Source organism: Lichenostomus cassidix, chromosome 9 (genome assembly GCF_008360975.1).
Source record: "Lichenostomus cassidix isolate B80296 chromosome 9, HeHo_3.0, whole genome shotgun sequence".
Classification (NCBI taxonomy): Eukaryota; Metazoa; Chordata; class Aves; order Passeriformes; family Meliphagidae; genus Lichenostomus; species Lichenostomus cassidix.
The window spans coordinates 420,623-439,346 of NC_139490.1; the positions used below are offsets into that span (position 1 = coordinate 420,623).

Here is an 18,724-nt window from a genome sequence, read left to right on the forward strand (position 1 = left end):
GTCCTTGCAGTCACCTTCACTTCTTTGCACAGAGTTTGGTAGCTTTGGCTCCTTTACCTACCCAAGAAGCAGCAGCTGAAAAACAGATGATTAAGACTCCTCAGAAACCTTTGGCACACCCTTTATTTAAGGACCAACTCATCCAATTTTGTGGTTACACCCACCCTTACACACAGGCTCTCCACGCTGAACTGCGTGAGCTGCCAGTGTGTGTGCACAGAGTTGAATGAGCCTTGGTCACCAGCAGAAATAAGAAAATAAAAGAAATTTCTGTTCTTCAGCATTTTCTTAGTTTCTCACTGCCCCTGTGCTCAGTTTTCCACTGTGTATCCAGAGCTAGAGGCAGTCAGTGCTGGGAGTCCTGGGGATCTCTGTGTTAGCTGTGACTCAGAAGGAAGAGGGAGGACTGAGCTGGAGAGTTTTGTCCTGAATTCCTCCTTCACACATCTGAGGTTTGGGAGCACAGATTTCAGTGAGCACCTGCCTGGTAGAAAGTCTGATTTACAGACCCTCTGCTCCCAGTGTTTAGCCCAGGCCTCTCTGTTCATTGTCACACTGTGTCAGCAGGTTGAGAGGAACATTTCCAGCCTCCTGTATGTTCCTCTAGGCAGTTACTAAAGTGGTGACTATTTCAGCAGCTAAGAATTTATTATATTTACTTTTCCTAAAGGAAAGTTAATCCTGTTAACACTGTATGTGTGTGGGGAGAGCAGATGCTATTCCTCAACAGCATTTAATCTAAGAGGTAGACAATGGCTGGGATAACATTGATTTGTAGGGGAATTCAGAACCAAGTGAAAGCTGATTGGGAATTAGTTAAGTTTCCAGTTAGGAAGGGTGTTACAGCTGTGGAAGGCATGCAACATGCCTGGTGAAGAAGGTGTAGTGGGTAGAAGTTGCTAAATAAGACATACATCTCCCTGTGTGGCAGAGGCTGGGGAACCCCAAAGGCACATGTAATTAATGCACAGTAATCTAAAACAGCCTTGAAAAAAATAAAGCTGCATGGAGCAACCTGCTGGATTGGATTAGGCTGCTGTAAATAAAGAATTTCTAAAAATAGCAGTCAAGTGGTGATCAAAGCATCTGGCACGTGTGAGAGAGCATAGAGTTGGCAGGAGAGCTGGAGGAGAAGGGATGGTTTGGGATAAGGGACACTGCTGTCTCAAACTAGTGACATGAAATCCAGAATTTTGGATGGCAAAGTAGTTTCTCTGCAGGCACAGTGCCTGTGAGATAGCCAAGGGAGAGCTCTGTGAGTGCCTGGTGAGCAGCTGGAGAGGGATGCTCTGGGTGGGGAGGATTTTGGGTGGCGAGCTAGAGAGGGATCCTCTTTACCTGTTGTTGGGACTGGGACAGGTGAGTGTGCCACCAAGGGGGACATCTCTGGTGCTCCCCTCTGGTGTGTGGCAGGTGGGGTTGAGAGCAGCGTGGCTCTGGGGCCTCCTTTGTGGGGATGCAGTCCTGGGTGCTCTGCTCACCCGGACAAGGAGCATGTCCTGGGGGGAGCTGGGGTATTACCAAAACTGTCCTCCACCAAAGTCCTGCTGGGAGCAGACAGGAAGGATGGTGAAACAGTGTGGGTGGGAGGAAAGGAATTACACGTGTGACAGAGGTGAAGAGGGATGGGAAGGGACGGTGTCCTTCCCTCTGTTCCTCCCCTAGCCTTGATGTGCAGCCAAGCTGACACCCAGGGCAGGAATTACTGACATACACAGTCAACAGCTCTGGGGTTTAGTCCCAAATACAGTTGAATTGCCCTTTGAAGCAGCCAGAGTCAGTAAGCTGCTCAAGTGTTACCAAGTAAATTGTTTTAGTTTAAAGCAGATAGAATCAACCTGGGGATTGTCTTGCACAGTTTGAGTGAGAGCTTTTCGCCCATTAAGGCTGAGCAGTGAGTATACATATAAAATCCATTTTGCTGCATTTATTGAGTATTAATATTACTTGGAAAACACCCTTTGGTTTTCTTTAGCAGAAGTAAACCAAACTATTTTTCAAGTTCTCTGTGAACATGCAGAGCAGAGTGTGCAGCTGCAGAATCAAGATTCGGAAGGAGACACTTGTGTGTCCAGTTCCGTTTTTGTGTTTGTCTGAACTGTTCTCTGCAGGGTCTTCACCCTCCTGTACAACACCTTCTCCACAAAGGGCTTGCACAGGAACATGTAGATCAGGGGGTCCATGCAGACATTGGTGGCTGCCAGCCACAGCGTGCTCTCCTTGGCCACAAAGAGCCTGTTCTGCAGGCGGCACTCCATGTGGGCACTTGTTTGGCTCAGAGTGTAGGGGACCCTGCTGAAGTGGAAGGGGGCAAAGCATAAGAAGAACACAGTAAAAATGATGAATACTTTCCCCTTGATCCGTTTTTCACTTTTGTTGCCTTTCTTCTGTGTTTTGGTATAAGACTCATATACCTTTTTGGCAATAATTATATAAAACAGCAACATGAGGACGAGGACAGTCCAGAAGATGAACTGGCAGATATAGTTGACAGCTTCGTGCCATTTGAGTCCGAGGTAACTCTTCAAGGAGGCACATTTCCTCACTGACTGGGGTGTCGCTGTCTTGTTGGATAAGATCATGTTGGGCAGAGAGAGAACAAGGAAGAAGAGCCAGACCAGACTTGCGAGGATCTTTGCTGAAGTCAGGTTTTGCACCCAGAACTTCCCAAAAGGCCTCACGATCTTGAGAAATCTGTCGAAAGCAATGAGCCCCAGCAGCACTATGCTAATGTACATGGTGTCATAGAATATTACGGCTGAGAAGCGACAGACAAAGGCTTTGAGCTGCCATGGTCCCAGGCCAGAGTCTGTCAGGATCTTCAGAGGAAGCATCAGGGTCATTATAAAATCAGAAACTAGGATATTTTTCAAGTAGACGATGAAAGTCGATGTGCTTGGAATGTGGAAGAAAGCCCAGCAAGCCAGGCTGTTCAGTGTGAGTCCCAGGAGGAAGATGAGTGTGTACAGCACGGGGAAGAGCAGGTGGGTGACGGTGGTGTCACGGTGGCACTGGGCAGAGGTTGGTGCTCCACTGGTGTTTCCAACAGTGCTTGTGTTTGCAGAGTCTCCCATTGTTTGAAACTGACTTGGGTGAAAAGGAGGGAGAGAACACAAAACATACCCTTCTGTATGTAAAATTACATGTTCCTTACAGTGACAGCAGGTTTGCATGAATAAACACCAAACCCGAGTGTGCATTAGACAGACCAACCAATTTCTCTTCTGGTTCATGGAAAATCTAGATCTTTGCCCAAAGTTAAATTGCTTATAAGCCAACATCCACTGAAAAGTTTAAAAGGTTTATACTTTTTCTGGAGGCCTAAGGTAATGTCTTAGCAGGGTATAAGAGCAGATTGCCTGGAGCACCACTGGTCTTTCCATGGAAATGTATTTTAGCATAAAATAGAAATGTCAGAGCTGTGGCACGAAAGCTAGCCACTCCTGGGGAAGTGACTTCTGGTAATTCTTTCTCAGCACAGCTTTAGATAGCATTTCCAAGAGCAGATGCACATAGGTGTCTCTCAGCCCTGAGCACCCCAGTGCCCCATCCCACCCTCTGAACACTCCAACCATGGAATTACCTGGACAGACCTGCAGCAGCTCTTGCAGAGGTCTCTGTGGCTGTCCTGTCTCGTCCGCTGTTCGTCTGCCAGCAGAAGCCTTGAGCAAAGTATTAAGAATGGGGAAATGTGTAGAAAGATGAGACCTTTTTCTGTTGGTGTGGTGTGTGGTTTCCTTCCTCATTTTCATGTGTCGCCTGAGTTAGTCAGTCACGTTTGCTATTGCTTTTGTCTCTTCCCTTTACTCTGTGTGAGAAAGAACACCATCTTCTCCTAAACTAGAAAAGGAAACCTGACCCAGTCCCTCAACACATTTCTAGGTTTGTGTGGTGTGGGACAGACCTGCTACACATGCATTGGTGGGATGAACAAATGCAGAGCGTTTCCTGAAGTGTTCCAGGATAATCCTCAAATGTAGCTCCTAGCTGTTGTTTCTGCATGAGAATTCCATGTTCTGGATGGCACTAGTCATTGCCAGTGTGTGACAAGAGTCTGCTCAGAGCCACCTCACGGTGAGTACTCGGCTCTAAAAGCACGTGCACCCACGTACTCAGGGACTGCCAGCTCTCCCTGCAGCCTGACATTGCTGACACACAGATCTGAGCCTGACTTTGGATCTCCAGAATGGATTCCTGGTTTATTTGGCCCATGTAGCCAGGGGATGCATTGTGCTGCTTACAGCCACTTTCTGCTCCTGGCAGGAGCTACTGCTGTGTGGAAAGCTGTGGATTGATGCTGTGTTTGTTCAGTATAATGCTGGAATTTGGTGCATTTCTCTGTGAGCAGAGCTGTTTGTGTCAGTTTATTCCTGCCTGCTGCTGTGACAGCTCTGGCTCAGTGCTCTCTGCCATGTGGGAATTGGCTCCTGTTCAAGCCATTCCCTTGGGGCAGATGAGGGCTGCTTCATGGGGAGCTCAGGCTGCAGCTGTGGCACTTTGTGCATCAGTGGCACATTTTGGTTAATGTAGCTGCTGCTCTCAGAGTGAAGTGCCTGGTGAGAGCAAACAGCCTTGGCTGCCATGAAGCTCACTGACCACTCTGATCAGTGTGATGTGTCCCTGGCTGCCCCACCTGCCTTGTGTTCACCACTGGTGACTTTGTGAGGGTGTTACAGTCCATTGAATGCCCCAGGGCTGATGTCCAAGGCAGTGCCTTCCATGTTTTCTTCCAAACTGGACTCTTGATGCTGCTCCCAGCTGTCAGAGGCGGCAGGTACCAGGGACCTCTGCATACCCCAGTGGTGGCTGTGGGGGACAGGAGTGGCTGTGGTGTCTGTTGTCTGGACAGCTCACCTGATCAGGGAAAACAGCTGCCAGGTAATTGACACTTCTCTCCATGTGTAGGTGCAAAAAAAATGTGTGGAATGCATCCTGGGTGGGAGTAGGGCATTGGCACTTCTCTCCTGCACATTGATGGGAACTGATGTAGCCCAAGGCCTGTGGGCTGGTGAGGAAACACACTGTGGGGTGACTGGCACTGTTTCTGGGGAAATCCTGGAGCCCTGAGCTCTGTGGTGGAACCCAGTGACTGATTGTATCAGCTGGAACAGGGACCAGCACAAGCAGGGCACAAAACAATACTTGAAAATACTTCTCTGTTTTTTTCCATGTTTCCCAAATGGAAAAAAGGAACTGGTTAATTCATCTCAGCAAGTTATCCGAGATGAACAATCCCCAAGGCTGAGCATGGCAGTAAGGAAGCAGCAAGTGAGCTGCCTTTGAACTTCTTAGGAAATTTGGTTTCAGTAGTAGAAGTGCCCTGGCAGGCAGGGACAGGTACTGGGAAGTGTGGACAGGTGATGGCTTTGGCAGGATGAGCTCTTGTGTGATGGTGACACACTGCTCAACTGGAGCTGTTTGCAGTGCTGATAAATGAACCACAATTTATTCCAATAGCCCACAATCTATTTCATGTGCAATTGTTGTGATACCTGAAAATACAATCTATTTCATGTGCAATTGTTGTGACACCCGAAAATATCACGTACTTAAAAATGCTTCTCTGTTTTTTTCCAAGTTTTCCAAATGAAGAAAGGGAAGTGGTTGAATATTTTGTATAGGGCAAAAAGCTGCCCTCAATCCTCAGGAAAGATGATTACCAAGAGCCTGTCTTTCCCCAAGATGTCACTATGCAGTAAATTTCTAATATAATATATTGTTCTCTGTGGAAGTGTACAGTTTTATTTATGTAGTAAGGGGAAGGATCTGGGGATTTAATTCATATCAAGCCTAATTATGAAATCATTTCCTCTGACATATTAATTAATGGTCAATGAATTAGGAATTGCAAGCACAGAATGAGATAAGCAAAGTGTTATTCTGTTACCAAAAGCCTGCACAGACAAATGGCTCCTCTACACCTGGCCTAGGTTTCTGTTTGTCTGCCAGTTGCATGCAAGGTGACAACTCCCTGTATTGAAAAATGACTTCTTCTGTGGATTTTATCTGCATTTCTCAGATCTTGTGTTGTCATGGACTTTACTCTGGCCCAAGTTTAGCTATTTCTGCAAAATCTTCCCAGTTCATGATATCATCTTTCATGATTCTGTTTCAAGTTTTTCCTCACTGTTCCACCATTAAGGTGAAACTTCTTCCCAGCAGTTCTGACAGCCATGGAGGTTGGGGTCAGGGGAGCTCCTCTTTGGGCAAGGATGGAGGTTGGGACTTGTTATTCAAGCTTTCTATTTTTGCAGCTGGTTGTGGTGGTTCCAGGGTGCTCATGCTTCATATGCAGGACTATTTCTAAAGAAGTCAGTGAAGTTCTAGATGCTCTTCATGGATTTGTACTCCTTCCACCCTCAATAAACATTTATTGACGCCCTAGACTGGCGTCTCGTCGGTGTCATCCCCCTCGTTCTGCCCCTTCGTCTGTGCCCGGAGCCCAGACACTGCCATGTGCTTGCACAGCATGTCCAGCAAGGATTTCCTAAAGGATTTGCAAAGGAAAAAGTATATGAATGGATCCAGGCAGGCATTGAGGGACGTCAGCCACAGTGTGGTCTCCTTCAGGTAGAACAGAGCATTCCGAGCTGAGCAGTCAAACACGTCTCTTGTTTGGCTCAAGGTATAGGGGATTCTGGTAAAGTGGAATGGCACAAAACAAATAAAAAACACAGCAATGATTATGAAAACCTTGAGATTGACAGTCTTTTTGGATGCCTTCCCTGTGCATCGTGTCCTTTTATAGGATTTGTACAGTTCCTTGCTGATGAGGATGTAACATACCACTATGACTGCTAGGTTAACCCAGAAGATGAGCTGACAAATGTAGTTTACAATTTCATGCCAAACTAATCCAAACTCGGATTTCAGGAGAGCACACTTCCTGACATTCTTGGGTGTTTGCCTCTTGTTAGTTAAAATCATGTTGGGTAACGACAGAGCAAACATTGATACCCAGATTGCTGTGGAGAGGATCTTGGCAGCTAAAAGGCTCCGTGGAGTTGATGTTCTGAATGGTGAAGTGGCTTTCTGATAACGATCTATAGTTATCAGACCGAGAAACAAGATGCTGATGTACATGGTGAAGTAAAACACAACCTGGGTGACCTGGCACACGAACCCTCGCAGCACCCAGGAGACCAGCTTTGCATCACTGAGGATTTTAAATGGAAAAGTCAAGATCATGAGGAAGTCAGAAATTACAGTGTTCTTGAGGAAAATGATAAAATTGGATTTACTGGATACTTTAAAGAAGACCCACATTGCCAGGCCATTCATGGTGATCCCCACCAGGAACAGAAATGTGTAGAGCAGAGGGAAGATGACCTGGCTGATCCTGCTGTCGCTGGTGCAGTTGCTGTCGTTCCTGGAGGAGCTGAATTGGGTTGTGGCTTTCATTTGCACTGCAGTGTTCCCTCTCCCTGGAGAAACAAACAGGAAAAAAAGGAAGTTGTGAGTTTTATCTGTTACAAGGCTTCAACCTTTTCAGTGAGCTTTGAATTGTGGTGTTGTGAACAAATGCACTCAGCTGGTGGGGCCCGAGCTGGGCCAGGGTAGCTCTCAGGTGTGTAGTGATAAAGTTGTTTATGTGACTGTGTCTCTGTCTGGGCTCTGCCTGTGTAAAACAGGCACTGGGGGGAGTTGATGTGCTCTCAGCTGATGCCCAAATCCCTGACAAAGTTTTCTTTCTCCCTATAAGGTAGAAAAAATTGGCTTTTGTTTTGAAGAATGGAACAGGTTCATCTGCCAAGAGCAATCCTAGGGGAACAAGCACTCCCTGAGCACAGACATTTCCCCTGCCAAAAGCCAAGGGTACCGGGAGAAGGGCTGGAATGTGGCTGCTCCCTGTGGCAGAGGCTGGGGTCACTGAAGGAGTCCTTGGCAGCTCCTCCAGCTCTTCACCGTGAGAGTGGGCAGCAGTGCTCCTGTGGGATCCCTCGGAGTGGGGAGAGGCAGGAGGAGCAGCTGAGCATCCCAGGGCTGAGGCTTAGAGCTTCCTCTGGCCCTGAACTGTTTTCTTAGCCAGGGACAACTGCAGATTCCACGTGATGCACTCAGCTTCTGCTCCTGTTTTCTGTAGAAAAGAAATGGAACTTTTAGAAATAAGCAGTTTACTTCTGCCTCTAACTGACTTCCAGTGGCACTGCTTGTAGAGGGAGTGGGGATTTGTCAGATTGTGCAACTTTTCTGAGAGCTGAGATGCATTCCTGTCTGCTGCTTTTGGCCTTGTGATTCCTTAGTGTTATTTTTGTACACAGCCTTGTTTCTTAAAACTTTTAAAGTACTTGAAAGAAGTAGTGATTTGTTACTTTGGAGAAGGTTATTACTGAAGGAAATATTTCTGCCTTATGTGACTTGTAGAGCACTGCTTCAAGTTTTTAAGCTACATATAGTACATCAGCATTATATGATATATATGCTTAATATAAACAGTTAAGTGAAATAAACAACACATATTTCAATTCCTTTGGGATGTGCAAGACAGAACTTTAGGAGCTGGGCTGCATCTTTCTTTTCAATGGATTTGTATGTAATACGTGTCACACAGTTTCTAAACATCTGTCTTCTGTTTACTGATCTGCTGTGGATATTGATCCAGGGGACAGTTTGGATCCTCTCTTTGTGTCCTCTGACTCTGTCCTTGTAGATATACACAGAACTCATAATATCAGGTTGTGTTTTCCCTTCTTCAGTAATTTCCTTCTTCAAATGGTAGCAAATGGTGACCTTCAGAGTGCTGGTGTACCTGAGGAGCCCTCAGTCCCATCTGACTTTTGGCATTTCTTTTCCCAGATCTCCAGCAGTGTCCTTGAGCAGATCACTAGTGTTGCCTCAGGAACATCGTCCCACTTGCCCTTGGCTCACCACATCCAGCTCATCTTCGATCTGATGGAGTCAGCACTGAACATCAGTGACAGAACATCAGTTACAGAGTTTGCTATACAGGTGAGCAGAGTTCATTTTGGGAGTTACGTCAGGACAAAGCTGTGGTGCATTTTTTGTGAAGCCAGAAAAACTCCAAGATCTGGACTGCAAATTCCCCAGATTTGGTGCCATGTGCTTGTATCTGTTTAGTTTCCTGTCCTCTGAAACAGCACGCTGGGCACTTCCCTCTTCTGTTGTACTGTGATAGTTGTGGAGAATCAATACATGCATTTCATTTTAAAAACTTCTAAAATTAATGAAATTCTGGATTATTTTAGCACAAAGGATTTTAGGGTGGGCTTTGCTGTTTTGGACCGAGCCATCATGTTACTCAGTAACATATCTGGTTGCCTGAAGTACGTGATGTTCGGTCCGGGAGGATGTGCTGTGCGGGGCTGTGCGGTCTGTGCTGCGGGGCTGTGCGGGGCTGTGCGGGGCTGTGCGGTCTGTGCTGCGGGGCTGTGCGGGGCTGTGCTGCGGGGCTGTCCGGGGCTGTCCGGGGCTGTGCGGGGCTGTGCGGGGCTGTGCGGTCTGTGCTGCGGGGCTGTGCGGGGCTGTGCGGTCTGTGCTGCGGGGCTGTGCGGGGTTGTTCGGCGCTGTGCGGGGCTGTGCGGGGCTGTGCGGGGCTGTGCGGTCTGTGCTGCGGGGCTGTCCCGCGCTGTGCGGTCTGTGCTGCGGGGCTGTGCGGGGCTGTCCGGGGCTGTGCGGGGCTGTCCGGGGCTGTGCGGGGCTGTGCTGCGGGGCTGTGCGGTCTGTGCTGCGGGGCTGTGCGGGGCTGTGCGGTCTGTGTCCCGGGGCTGTGCAGTCTGTGTCCCGGGGCTGTGCGGTCTGTGTCCGGGGCTGTGCGGTCTGTGTCCGGGGTTGTTCGGCGCTGTGCGGGGCTGTGCGGGGCTGTCCCGCACTGTGCGGTCTGTGTCCCGCACTGTGCGGTCTGTGCTGCGGGGAGCAGGGCTGAGCTCTCTCCCGTCCGGCTCAGCTCGGGGCTGCTCTGCAGGGCTGCTCAGGTCCTGCTCAGGGACTCAGGACCCTGTGGTGCAGCACCGGATCCTCCTCACCGCGCTGCCTGGCGGGTTGGGTGCCTGGTTCGCTTCCTGGGCACCTCGGCTGCTGCTGCTGGATGGAAAACCTGCAAAATCTCAGCTGCCGCAGCTGTAGTGCTCTGTGAAAGGCTCCTTTGGTGAGCGGAGAGGCACAAACGTGTTTGACTTTGTGAAGTTTTATGCTTGAATGTCCAGTTCCTTGATTTTTGCGTTAAAAAAGAATTGGGTTCCCATATGCTGTATTTTTGGCTTTTACTTTGTGAAGGGGGAGTGGAAACCTTTCAGATGCAAATCCACAAACTGCCTCAGTGGCTGTTTCCCCTCCTGGTTTGTGTCCCTAGTTTGAGTTTGCATAGTTCAGATTTGTGGTTTCATTTCATAGGGAGCAGGAAAGGATTTCTCAGTAATAATATTTTAATAGGTTTACAGACACCCGGGAGCAGTAGCATTTAATGAGAAACACTAAGTAAAAGAGATAGGAAATACAGAAGAACTACAGAAGAGTCTAAGCTCTATGTTCATCTTTTCTTTTTAAAACTTAAAGTTCAGTAACACAATAAAAACTAACAGTTTTATTAATACTAATCTGCAATAGCAGGTCAAAACAGCATCTAGTAATAATACAATATATGAAATATTTTATTAAATATATGATACACAGAACTTGTTTGGAAGCACCTTTTTTGGAAAAGTGGAGTTAGAAATTCCTGAAAACTGTTAATAAAATTTATGTATACATTTTGAAGCAGCTATATATAAAGTAATAACCTTACATTCATATTGGTTTCCTTGCTACAGTCAAAACACCCAACCCCACTGCATGTTCACAGCAATATTTTCAGCTCCTTTTGAGCCTGCTAGAAGCCCAGCTGTTTCTCCCAGTCAGTTTGAAGCAATGATAAATTACAATTCACAAATTTCACATTCAGAGACTCACCCTCTGTGGATTGCTGTGCTCTGCTCTCCTCTGCAGTGTCTCCTGAGTGGGTGTCACTGAGGGAGCAGTGAGTTTGGTTTCGTGTGCCTGGAACAGTTACTTATCTTCCCTCAACTTCCTCTTTTTAAATCATTCTTTCACTTTTTAAAAAAAATTCTGTCTCCTGACCACTCCCTCAGCAGTGCTTCTGGTGCAAGTGCTCTCAGAGGCTGCTTTGCTCCTGTGCTCAGTGTTGTTTGGGTTTGGCATTCCCTTCTGTGACTGTGGGGTGGCTGTAGGTAAATGTTGGGATGTCAGGGATGTTCCTGTGCTCAGGTGGGAGTTTGTGTTCCACTCACTGGATTTCTGTCTTTGCTGCTGCCCTGGCTGTCAGAGCCGAGGGTTAACATCAGGCACTGTCCTTCTTGTAATTAATTACCGTGCTAATGACCTTGTGTAGGGATGTGGAGCATTGGGCCAGCTGGCAGTGACAGGGTCCCAGGGCTGGCAGTGACAGGGTCCCAGGGCTGGCAGTGACAGGGTTCCAGGGCTGGCAGTGACAGGGTCCCAGGGCTGGCAGTGACAGGGTTCCAGGGCTGGCAGTGACAGGGTCCCAGGGCTGGCAGTGACAGGGTCCCAGGGCTGGCAGTGACATAGTCCCAAGGCTGGCAGTGACAGGGTCCCAGGGCTGGCAGTGACAGGGTCCCAGGGCTGGCAGTGACATAGTCCCAAGGCTGGCAGTGACAGAAAGTCCCAGGGCTGGCAGTGACAGGGTCCCAGGGCTGGCAGTGACAGAGGGTCCCAGGGCTGGCAGTGACAGAGGGTCCCAGGGCTGGCACTGACAGAGGGTCCTAGGGCTGGCAGTGACAGGGTCACAGGCTGTTGCCCTCTGAGCCCTTGGCCAGCACACCTGCTGCTCCTCCCTCAGGTCCCACCTGCCTTCCAGGCTGCCCAGTGATTCCTCTCTCTTTTAATCCTGGGGCCAGTGGAGTTTTAAAAAATTCAAAAATTTTCACATATTTTAAGCTAACTTCAATTAATAGGTTCTTTTCAGTAATGAGGAAGTCTTCCCAGTTGAGCTAATTAGTGAACTTTGTCCCTGTGGTATAAAACCCCATGCTGGAGACAAATGCTGCTTGGAATATTTTGGGTATGAAATTTGCATTCCTCACTAACACCAGATTTTCTCCCTGAAGAAAACCACTTTACTGTTGGGTGTTCCTGGCCCAGGGACAGTTCTTGCCCTTTTGACATTAATCATTAATGTAAAAATATGAGCTGTAAGTATCTTTTATCTATTTACTCATTTCCAGATCCTGTCTGTTAAGTCAGGATTATTATCAAATTATGTATCTTTTAATTTGGATAAATGTTCTCATTTCTCCCTAATGAATTGCCCATGCCCCACTGCAGCTCACTGGGTCATGACACGTGAAGTGGAGAACAGTTGGGAAGAGAGGCTGTGTACTCTGTAGGGACATCTGATGTCCCAGAAAGATGCTGAGGAGGAGGATGTTTGGCTTTACCCAGCTGCTCACAATCTCAGTCCTAGATATGTCCAAGAAGTCATTTGGAAATTGAAGACTTTGTTTGCAGGAAATCTTGAACAAAATCAATGTGTCAGCCTTATTATCTGGTAGATGGTGCATATCCAAAATGAGTTTGAAAATGTGTATGAAGTGCTAACCCAGCCAGGATTTTCCCATCCCAGCAGCTTTCCTGCACAGTGTGTTTGTTGGCATCTCTGCTTTTGCTCCTCAGCAGTGTCTTTTCCAAGGTGAAGCAGACGATCTACAGCAACATTCAGCTTTCAGACTCCACCTTACTGTGGGACTCAGAGTTCATGGATTTCCTGGAGAATCCTTCTACTCACAGCGTTAACTACTCAATGCTGGGCAAGATCTGAGTGACAGCACAGCCAGCTGCAGCAGCTTGGTGTGCAGCTCCCTGATCAGTGTGAGCTTGGGGCACCAGGACTGCTGCAGGTGAGGCTGTGCTGGGATTTACAGGTTCTGCTGGGCTTCCTTTCACCTTTCTGTTTTGTGTCTTCTTTTTGCAATTGTTTTCCTTTTCATCCCTGTTGCCGAAAGTGTGTCGAGTAACGTGCTCTGAGTTACTTGGTTGAATCAATCAGTGTAGGTTGCAGAAGGGAGGAAGGAGCAGCAGACATTTGCTGCCAGACAGTCAGGAATGGTTTGCTATCAGCAGCTGTGCTGTTTCAGACTGAACAGCTCAGCACAATTCTTGCTTGTTAGAAGTCTGGAAATGGGGCAAGGTTCTGCATTAGGTCATTGCCTCCTGGTATAATTGGTGTTCCATTTATTAAATGTGCAATTTATAAACTATGGATTTTATCTTCATAGGCAAGACACAGAGTTTTGAAAAATCTGTTTTTTAAAAAGTATTAAGAGTTCTATTGGAGGAAACTGACAGATAGTAGGTTTGTTGTATGGATATGAGCATATGAGGAAGAAATTCTTTTCTGTGAGGGAGGTGAGGCCCTGGCACAGCTGCCCAGAGAAGCTGTGGCTGTCCCTGGATCCTTAGAAGTGTTCAGGGCCAGGTTGGACAGGGCTTGGAGCAGCCTGGGACAGTGGAAGGTGTCCCTGCCATCGCAGGGTGGGATGGGATGGGATGGCATGATCTTTAAAGTCCCTTCCAATGCAAACCAGTCAGGGATTCTGCAGAAGCTGCTCGAGTTCTGGCAGGTGTCAGAGTCTTTAAGGGTCACTCCTGGTGCATGGTTTGAGTCAATCTCCCACGATGAGCTGTCAAGGTGAGACCTGCCCATGGCCTGGGGTGGAACTAGAGGGTCTTTGGGTTCATTCCAACCCAAACCAATCTGTGATCCTCTGGAGTGTGAGGCATCCTTGGCAGGGCAGAGCAGCTGAGAGGAAGCAGTTTTGTAACAGCACAGAAGGGAACACCTAAATGCACCCAAACGAGTTTCACATAACATAAAGAAAATAACTTGCACTGGTGTGAGTGAGTCAACTCTGCTCTGTTTCTTAAGCTGTTACATAACCCTGAATTGTGCCCCAAATCCCATGTTACACTGTATGGGATCCCCACCTGGAGCAGGGAAACACCAGTTCTACTGCCAAGCACTGCTCTGCTTTGACCTAAATATTTATTGCTTACGAAATCTGTGGGTTCTATGAAAGTGTTGCTCTCCTTGCCAGGATCAGTGACATCGGGAACCTTTGTGCAGAGCTGACAGCCAGCTGCACTCTGCTGAGCTCAGAGTGGCTGGGGGTCATCAGAGCTCTGTGCTGCTCTTCAAACCATGTCTGGAGCTTCAATGATCTGCTCTGCAGTGTGGATGTAAGTTCAGTAACTTCTGAATACCTGTGACACCTATTTACCCCAGGTTTCATTAGAGAGATAGTAAGGTTTCCGTTCTACATCAAGAGTATCCTGCAGGTGAAGCACCAGGGAGAGGAGGAAGAGCTCCCCATGAAGCTGGGTCAGTGTCCCTCAGTGGTGCTGCTGGACAAGGTCTCCTTGCTGTGGAGTTAAAAGTGTGGAGGAGCAGTGTTAGCTGAAAGGGGTGGAAGTGCATGTGTGTTCTTTCATGGTCTGATATTTTGTCATGCCATTAACTATTTAAAATATCCGTGATTGTGATGATCTGCTTATAAGGTGAGGCTTCTGCACGTGATGTGTTAAAGTATGACATTTATTTTCTTCAGACCTATAAAGTGTTGACTTTAATGTTAATATTATTAGCAATTAACATCTGTAACGTTAATTCTCCCCTAGAACTTAGACAGTGGACTCTGCAACAGTCGTGGCTGGAGCTGCAGCTGATGATCAAACAGTGCACGAGGGACTCTGTGAGTATTGCTTTTCAAACTTTCTGATCTAAATGTTTAATGCAAAAAAGTATGTTAAATTTTAATGCAGTCCACAAGCAAACATACCACGAATGTGCTAGTGTACTTGTGTTTTACTGTAGCGTTCTGGCTCTGTGGCTGAAATGAACAGCTTGTTGGATAATATCGCAAAGGCAACAAGAGAGGTGTTTCAGCAATCTGCTGAGCTAAACAATAACTCTTCTAACTCTGCTAAAGGCCTCTTCAGTCCAAATTCTGTTGGGAATGCTGACACAAGTAATACAAGACAGAATGGTAAAAAGATGTTCCTAAGGTATTTTTTGGTAGCATCTGTTTAATTCTTTTAATCAACATGATGCTTAATTGTGTGTAGATTGCCTAGATTGTTTTGCACTTGTACCAGGAATGTACAGAAATAGTTACCTGAAGGTTTCTTCTATTTATTTTTAATTAATAATAAATGTAGTTGCTATTCTTGAACTTTCTGCACATGGGAAATTGTGACTGCTCAGTTCTCATTAGTTACTCCAGAGGCATTGTTCTTTATTGAAGCAGCTCTGTCTTGTAACAGTTAAAACTGGCTACAAAACTGCACTGATAAGTAACTGCGCTGAAGTAAGTTTGTTCTGCTCCTAGATCCTCTGAGCAGTGAGGAGTGTGGCTGGTGGCTCCCCTGATTGCAAAACTGCCTACCTCAGTTCAAGGTAGAGTCTTGAAAGCTGCAGGAGAGGAGCTGGAGAAAGGGCAGCACTTGGGGTTGTCTGCTAAGAAGGAGAGAGATAGACAGAAACAAAAGAGGTACAACCTTGGGGAACCTCTGCACCCAGAGCTGAATGGTGTTTGTGAAGGAGGAGTTTACTGAGGATTTTGGCCTCATGAAACATTATCAACCCCAAACAGGGTTCAGATGTCATTTGGTCTGAAGAAATAACATTGGCAGCTTTGTAACCCACCTGCCAGGGGCTACATTGCAGCTTGGAGATGGCAAATGTTAGGGATTTAAAGGAGCAGTTAGAGCACTTGCTGTCTCTTCCCTTCTGTGGCAGTAGGAGGTTTTCCTTGCTGTTAAGGTCCCACCATTGTCATGTCACTTGCTTCCTGTTGGCAATTAAGCTTGAGCTCATCTCTAGCTCCAAACATGTGAGAATTTTAATTACTTAATAGTTATTGATTTTCCTTCAGTAAAATATTCTTCCGTGGTGACTGAAATGTTTTTGTACTTTCTTGGGGTTATGCTAGGCATTCTGTTGAATTAAGTCCATTCTGGAATTTTAGAGCAAGTCAGGCAGCTCTTGTTCTAATCAGAGCCTTTAGGGGAAGCTGCCTTGGGACTCCCTTCAGACCACTAGCATGGATCAGAAATGTTAGCTGCCTTATCTCCACCAAAATGACATCCCTGGTTAATCAAAGTAGTCTTAAAATAACCTGCTGTGTTTCTACAGGAGTGTGGCCAGTTCTTGGTCACTCAGGGCCCCCTAAACTGGGGGATCACAGTGAGAACTTGTGCAGCTGGGCTGGCTGGGACTCTGCCTTCCTGCAAGAATGGCCTTTAGTGCCTCTGCCAAGACTTTAACTGACTAAAACAGAAACAGACGCAGATGCAGCAGTGCCACTTTGGGGGAAAATTTGTAGACAAAACAGGGAAGGGAGAGAGGATGGGAAGTATCAAAATAACTTTCCTAATGAAGTGCTGTGTTTGCTTCCCCTAAAGCATGTCCCTGCTGAGCCAGCAGCCTTTCCTGTCGCTGGGACTCATTTGCCTTAAGGGTCAGGATGAGCAACGGGAAGGGCTCCTTACATCCCTGCAGAATCAAGTTACTCAGGTAAAACAGGACAGAGCCATGAGCACCCTTTGTTTGGGGGTGTGTCAGCAGTTTTATGTGTACACAGTGGTGTAAACCCAGGGAAATTACAGTGGTGTGCCAAGAGGAGCAGTCCCAAGAGGAGAGAATGGGGAGGTGTTTGTTCCTCTTTTGAGTGTGAATGCATATTTTCTTCTAAATTTGTTACAGAGAAATGTAATGGACTGGAGTCTGATTTCAGGTCTTTCTAGGAAAAACAATAAAGATGTTAGTTCTGAGGGCATCAGTCTTCCCAAACCCTAGTTTGATCCTGGAAAGTATTTATAAGTTTAAAACTGTCCTTTTTTAGGAAAAGCTGTCACCTTCTCCAGCTGGCACAGATTAAGGGTTTTGCATATTTTAAAAAGCAACATCCCTTATCCCAGCTTGGCCACTGCCTGCAGCTCTCCTTTGGGTCCCTCGTGCTTACTCACAGCTCATCAGGCTCCAGACCTCCTGCTGCCTCCCTCTCCTGCTCTGGGCTCCAGCAGCTCCTTCAGACTGAACATACCCAGTGTCAGAGCAGGGGGTTATGTCTGCTTTCCCTGAGTTTAGTTTCTATGAGCTGCTGTGACAGAATTAGTACCTGTAGGGTCTTTATTTCCCATATTGCCCCTCAGCTCAGGTCCAGGCTGGGACACAGGTCCACATTCCAGGGAAATTAATTCCTTTGATGGGTTTTTTCCCACTTGTTTCTGCCAACTGGACTTTCCTTTCATTGTGTGTGTTGTCCACTGACTTGCAGCTGGTCCCCTGAGCTTCTGATCATTTGAGATCCCACCAGATCCTGTTGGGAAGCTGCATCCAGTGCAAGAGATTTATTGACTTACCAGTGCTGAAATTGTGTGTTTCAAGCAGTATTGCTAGGAAATGCATAACAAAGCTGATTGGTTTTTTTCTGCAACAGGAAGATGCAGTCACACAAATGACAGCAGATCATCAGCTTTGTGGATCTGCAGACCAGCAAGTATGCTTGCTCTATTCAAACAGCTAATTCATGTCCTTGGAGCTTTAACTTTAGGTTGCATGTATGAATTGTTACCTTTTTTATCCTGTTGCTGCTTGAGTGGGATTTAGGGGTTCTGTTCTGGCCTGGGGTGGGGCAAAAAATGGGGTTTCTCCATTTGGGAAAGCAGTGGAGTCTCTATTCACACTCTTCCTCACCTGAGCACTTCCCTGAGTTGGAGCCTCTAACTGCTACTGACTCTGCTGGCAGTTTGTGCAGAAGAGCCTTTGGGGCCTCTGTCCTGACTGTCTGCCCCTGGAGCTGCTGGCAGTCACAGCTCCCCAGGGCAGCACTTGTCTTTGCTCCCAGTGAGCTCTTCATGACTGTGATGGATATGCTGGGGATCCTCATCAACGGGACTCTCACCTTGGACCTGTCAAATGCCTCCCTAGGAGAGCCTGAGGAGAAAACAAGGGCTTACATGAATTTAGTGAAGAAATTAAAAGTAAGTCTCATGTCTGTCGTTTCCAGCATTGCCTTTCTATTGCTTTCTGTGCTCATCTTTAAATCCTGTCCTTCCTAGTGTCTGGGAAGGCCTTTTGGAAAAAGAAGAGAGACTGAAACATTCCTAGTGATAACAAGGAGAAATAGAAGAAAATAAAAATACAGGAATGTGGGTGTGGAAAGAGATTTCTAGGATTTCTTCATATTCGATCAAAATTGGGAATCCTGAAAGACACCAAAAGCAAGTTGCTTTTAGTTTGGGACACTCAATTTCTCTTATGTAGTTTCTATGTTGTGTTTAAAGAAGAGATGGAAAGAAAATTTATATTCTTTAAACAAACAGAAAAAACCCAAAAACCTGGCAAAGCCACCTGCTTAAATTTAGCAAAAGTACAAGGAAATGATTCATCCAGAAAGTGGACGTTTTCTAATAGCGAAAGCAGGGTGGTGTTGTGTCCTTTCCCTGTTTCTGTCTGGCTCACTGCTGTGTTTCTCCCCACAAGGAGCTGGGGGACAAGTGCTCCAGGAGCATCAACAAGCTGCTGCCACTGCCCAGGGTCACATGTGGCATTGTCACCTGTGAGCCCTCGGGGTCCCTCATTGACACCAAGGGCAACAAAGTCATGGACTTTGACTCCATTGATAAGAAACAGGCAAGAGCAAACATCTGCTTTCATCTCAGCTTTCCCATGAGTTTGGAGTGTGGGGACTGC

At 46.8% G+C, this 18,724-nt stretch overlaps 2 protein-coding genes and 1 long non-coding RNA gene across 9 annotated transcripts in view; 1 reads left to right on the forward strand and 2 right to left on the reverse strand.

Moving 5' to 3' along the window:
• The window catches only part of LOC146433007 (uncharacterized), a 43,696-nt gene that overhangs the window by 10,020 nt on the left and 14,952 nt on the right, over window positions 1-18,724 (forward strand). The window contains exons 3-11 of one of the 4 annotated variants that reach the window (XR_014853968.1): window positions 8,797-8,949; window positions 12,646-12,869; window positions 14,067-14,208; window positions 14,647-14,720; window positions 14,843-15,033; window positions 15,357-15,518; window positions 16,432-16,543; window positions 17,469-17,528; window positions 17,877-18,012. This is a non-coding gene — a long non-coding RNA (uncharacterized LOC146433007). Of the gene's footprint in view, window positions 1-8,796; window positions 8,950-12,645; window positions 12,870-14,066; window positions 14,209-14,646; window positions 14,721-14,842; window positions 15,034-15,356; window positions 15,519-16,431; window positions 16,544-17,468; window positions 17,529-17,876; window positions 18,024-18,724 lie in introns of all 4 variants that reach the window. The other 3 variants (XR_014853970.1, XR_014853967.1, XR_014853969.1) reach the window with 3 other exon arrangements.
• On the reverse strand, window positions 106-3,725 carry P2RY13 (purinergic receptor P2Y13). Of its 3 annotated transcripts, none has more exons than XM_085068844.1 (2): window positions 3,584-3,725; window positions 106-3,087 (listed from the first exon to the last, which is right to left on the reverse strand). In XM_085068844.1, the coding sequence occupies exon 2, from the start codon at window positions 3,072-3,074 to the stop codon at window positions 2,043-2,045; it is 1,032 nt and encodes a 343-aa protein (XP_084924970.1). In that variant the 5' UTR covers window positions 3,075-3,087; window positions 3,584-3,725; the 3' UTR covers window positions 106-2,042. The 3 variants fall into 3 exon arrangements, with proteins under 3 accessions (XP_084924970.1, XP_084924971.1, XP_084924972.1); XM_085068845.1 differs by having other exon boundaries at window positions 106-3,083; window positions 3,584-3,678; XM_085068846.1 differs by having other exon boundaries at window positions 3,594-3,662.
• P2RY12 (purinergic receptor P2Y12) lies at window positions 5,418-11,032 on the reverse strand. 2 transcript variants are annotated; one of them, XM_085068848.1, is made up of 3 exons: window positions 10,906-11,029; window positions 7,820-8,077; window positions 5,418-7,424 (listed from the first exon to the last, which is right to left on the reverse strand). In XM_085068848.1, exon 3 carries the CDS (start codon window positions 7,399-7,401, stop codon window positions 6,382-6,384), a length of 1,020 nt encoding a protein of 339 aa, XP_084924974.1. In that variant the 5' UTR covers window positions 7,402-7,424; window positions 7,820-8,077; window positions 10,906-11,029; the 3' UTR covers window positions 5,418-6,381. The 2 variants fall into 2 exon arrangements, with proteins under 2 accessions (XP_084924974.1, XP_084924975.1); XM_085068849.1 differs by lacking the exon at window positions 7,820-8,077 and having other exon boundaries at window positions 10,906-11,032.

Excerpts from the sequence above, each read along its gene's own strand:
- P2RY13 (XM_085068844.1), bottom strand. The coding sequence starts at position 3,074 with ATGGGAGACTCTGCAAACACAAGCACTGTTGGAAACACCAGTGGAGCA.
- P2RY12 (XM_085068849.1), bottom strand. The coding sequence starts at position 7,401 with ATGAAAGCCACAACCCAATTCAGCTCCTCCAGGAACGACAGCAACTGC.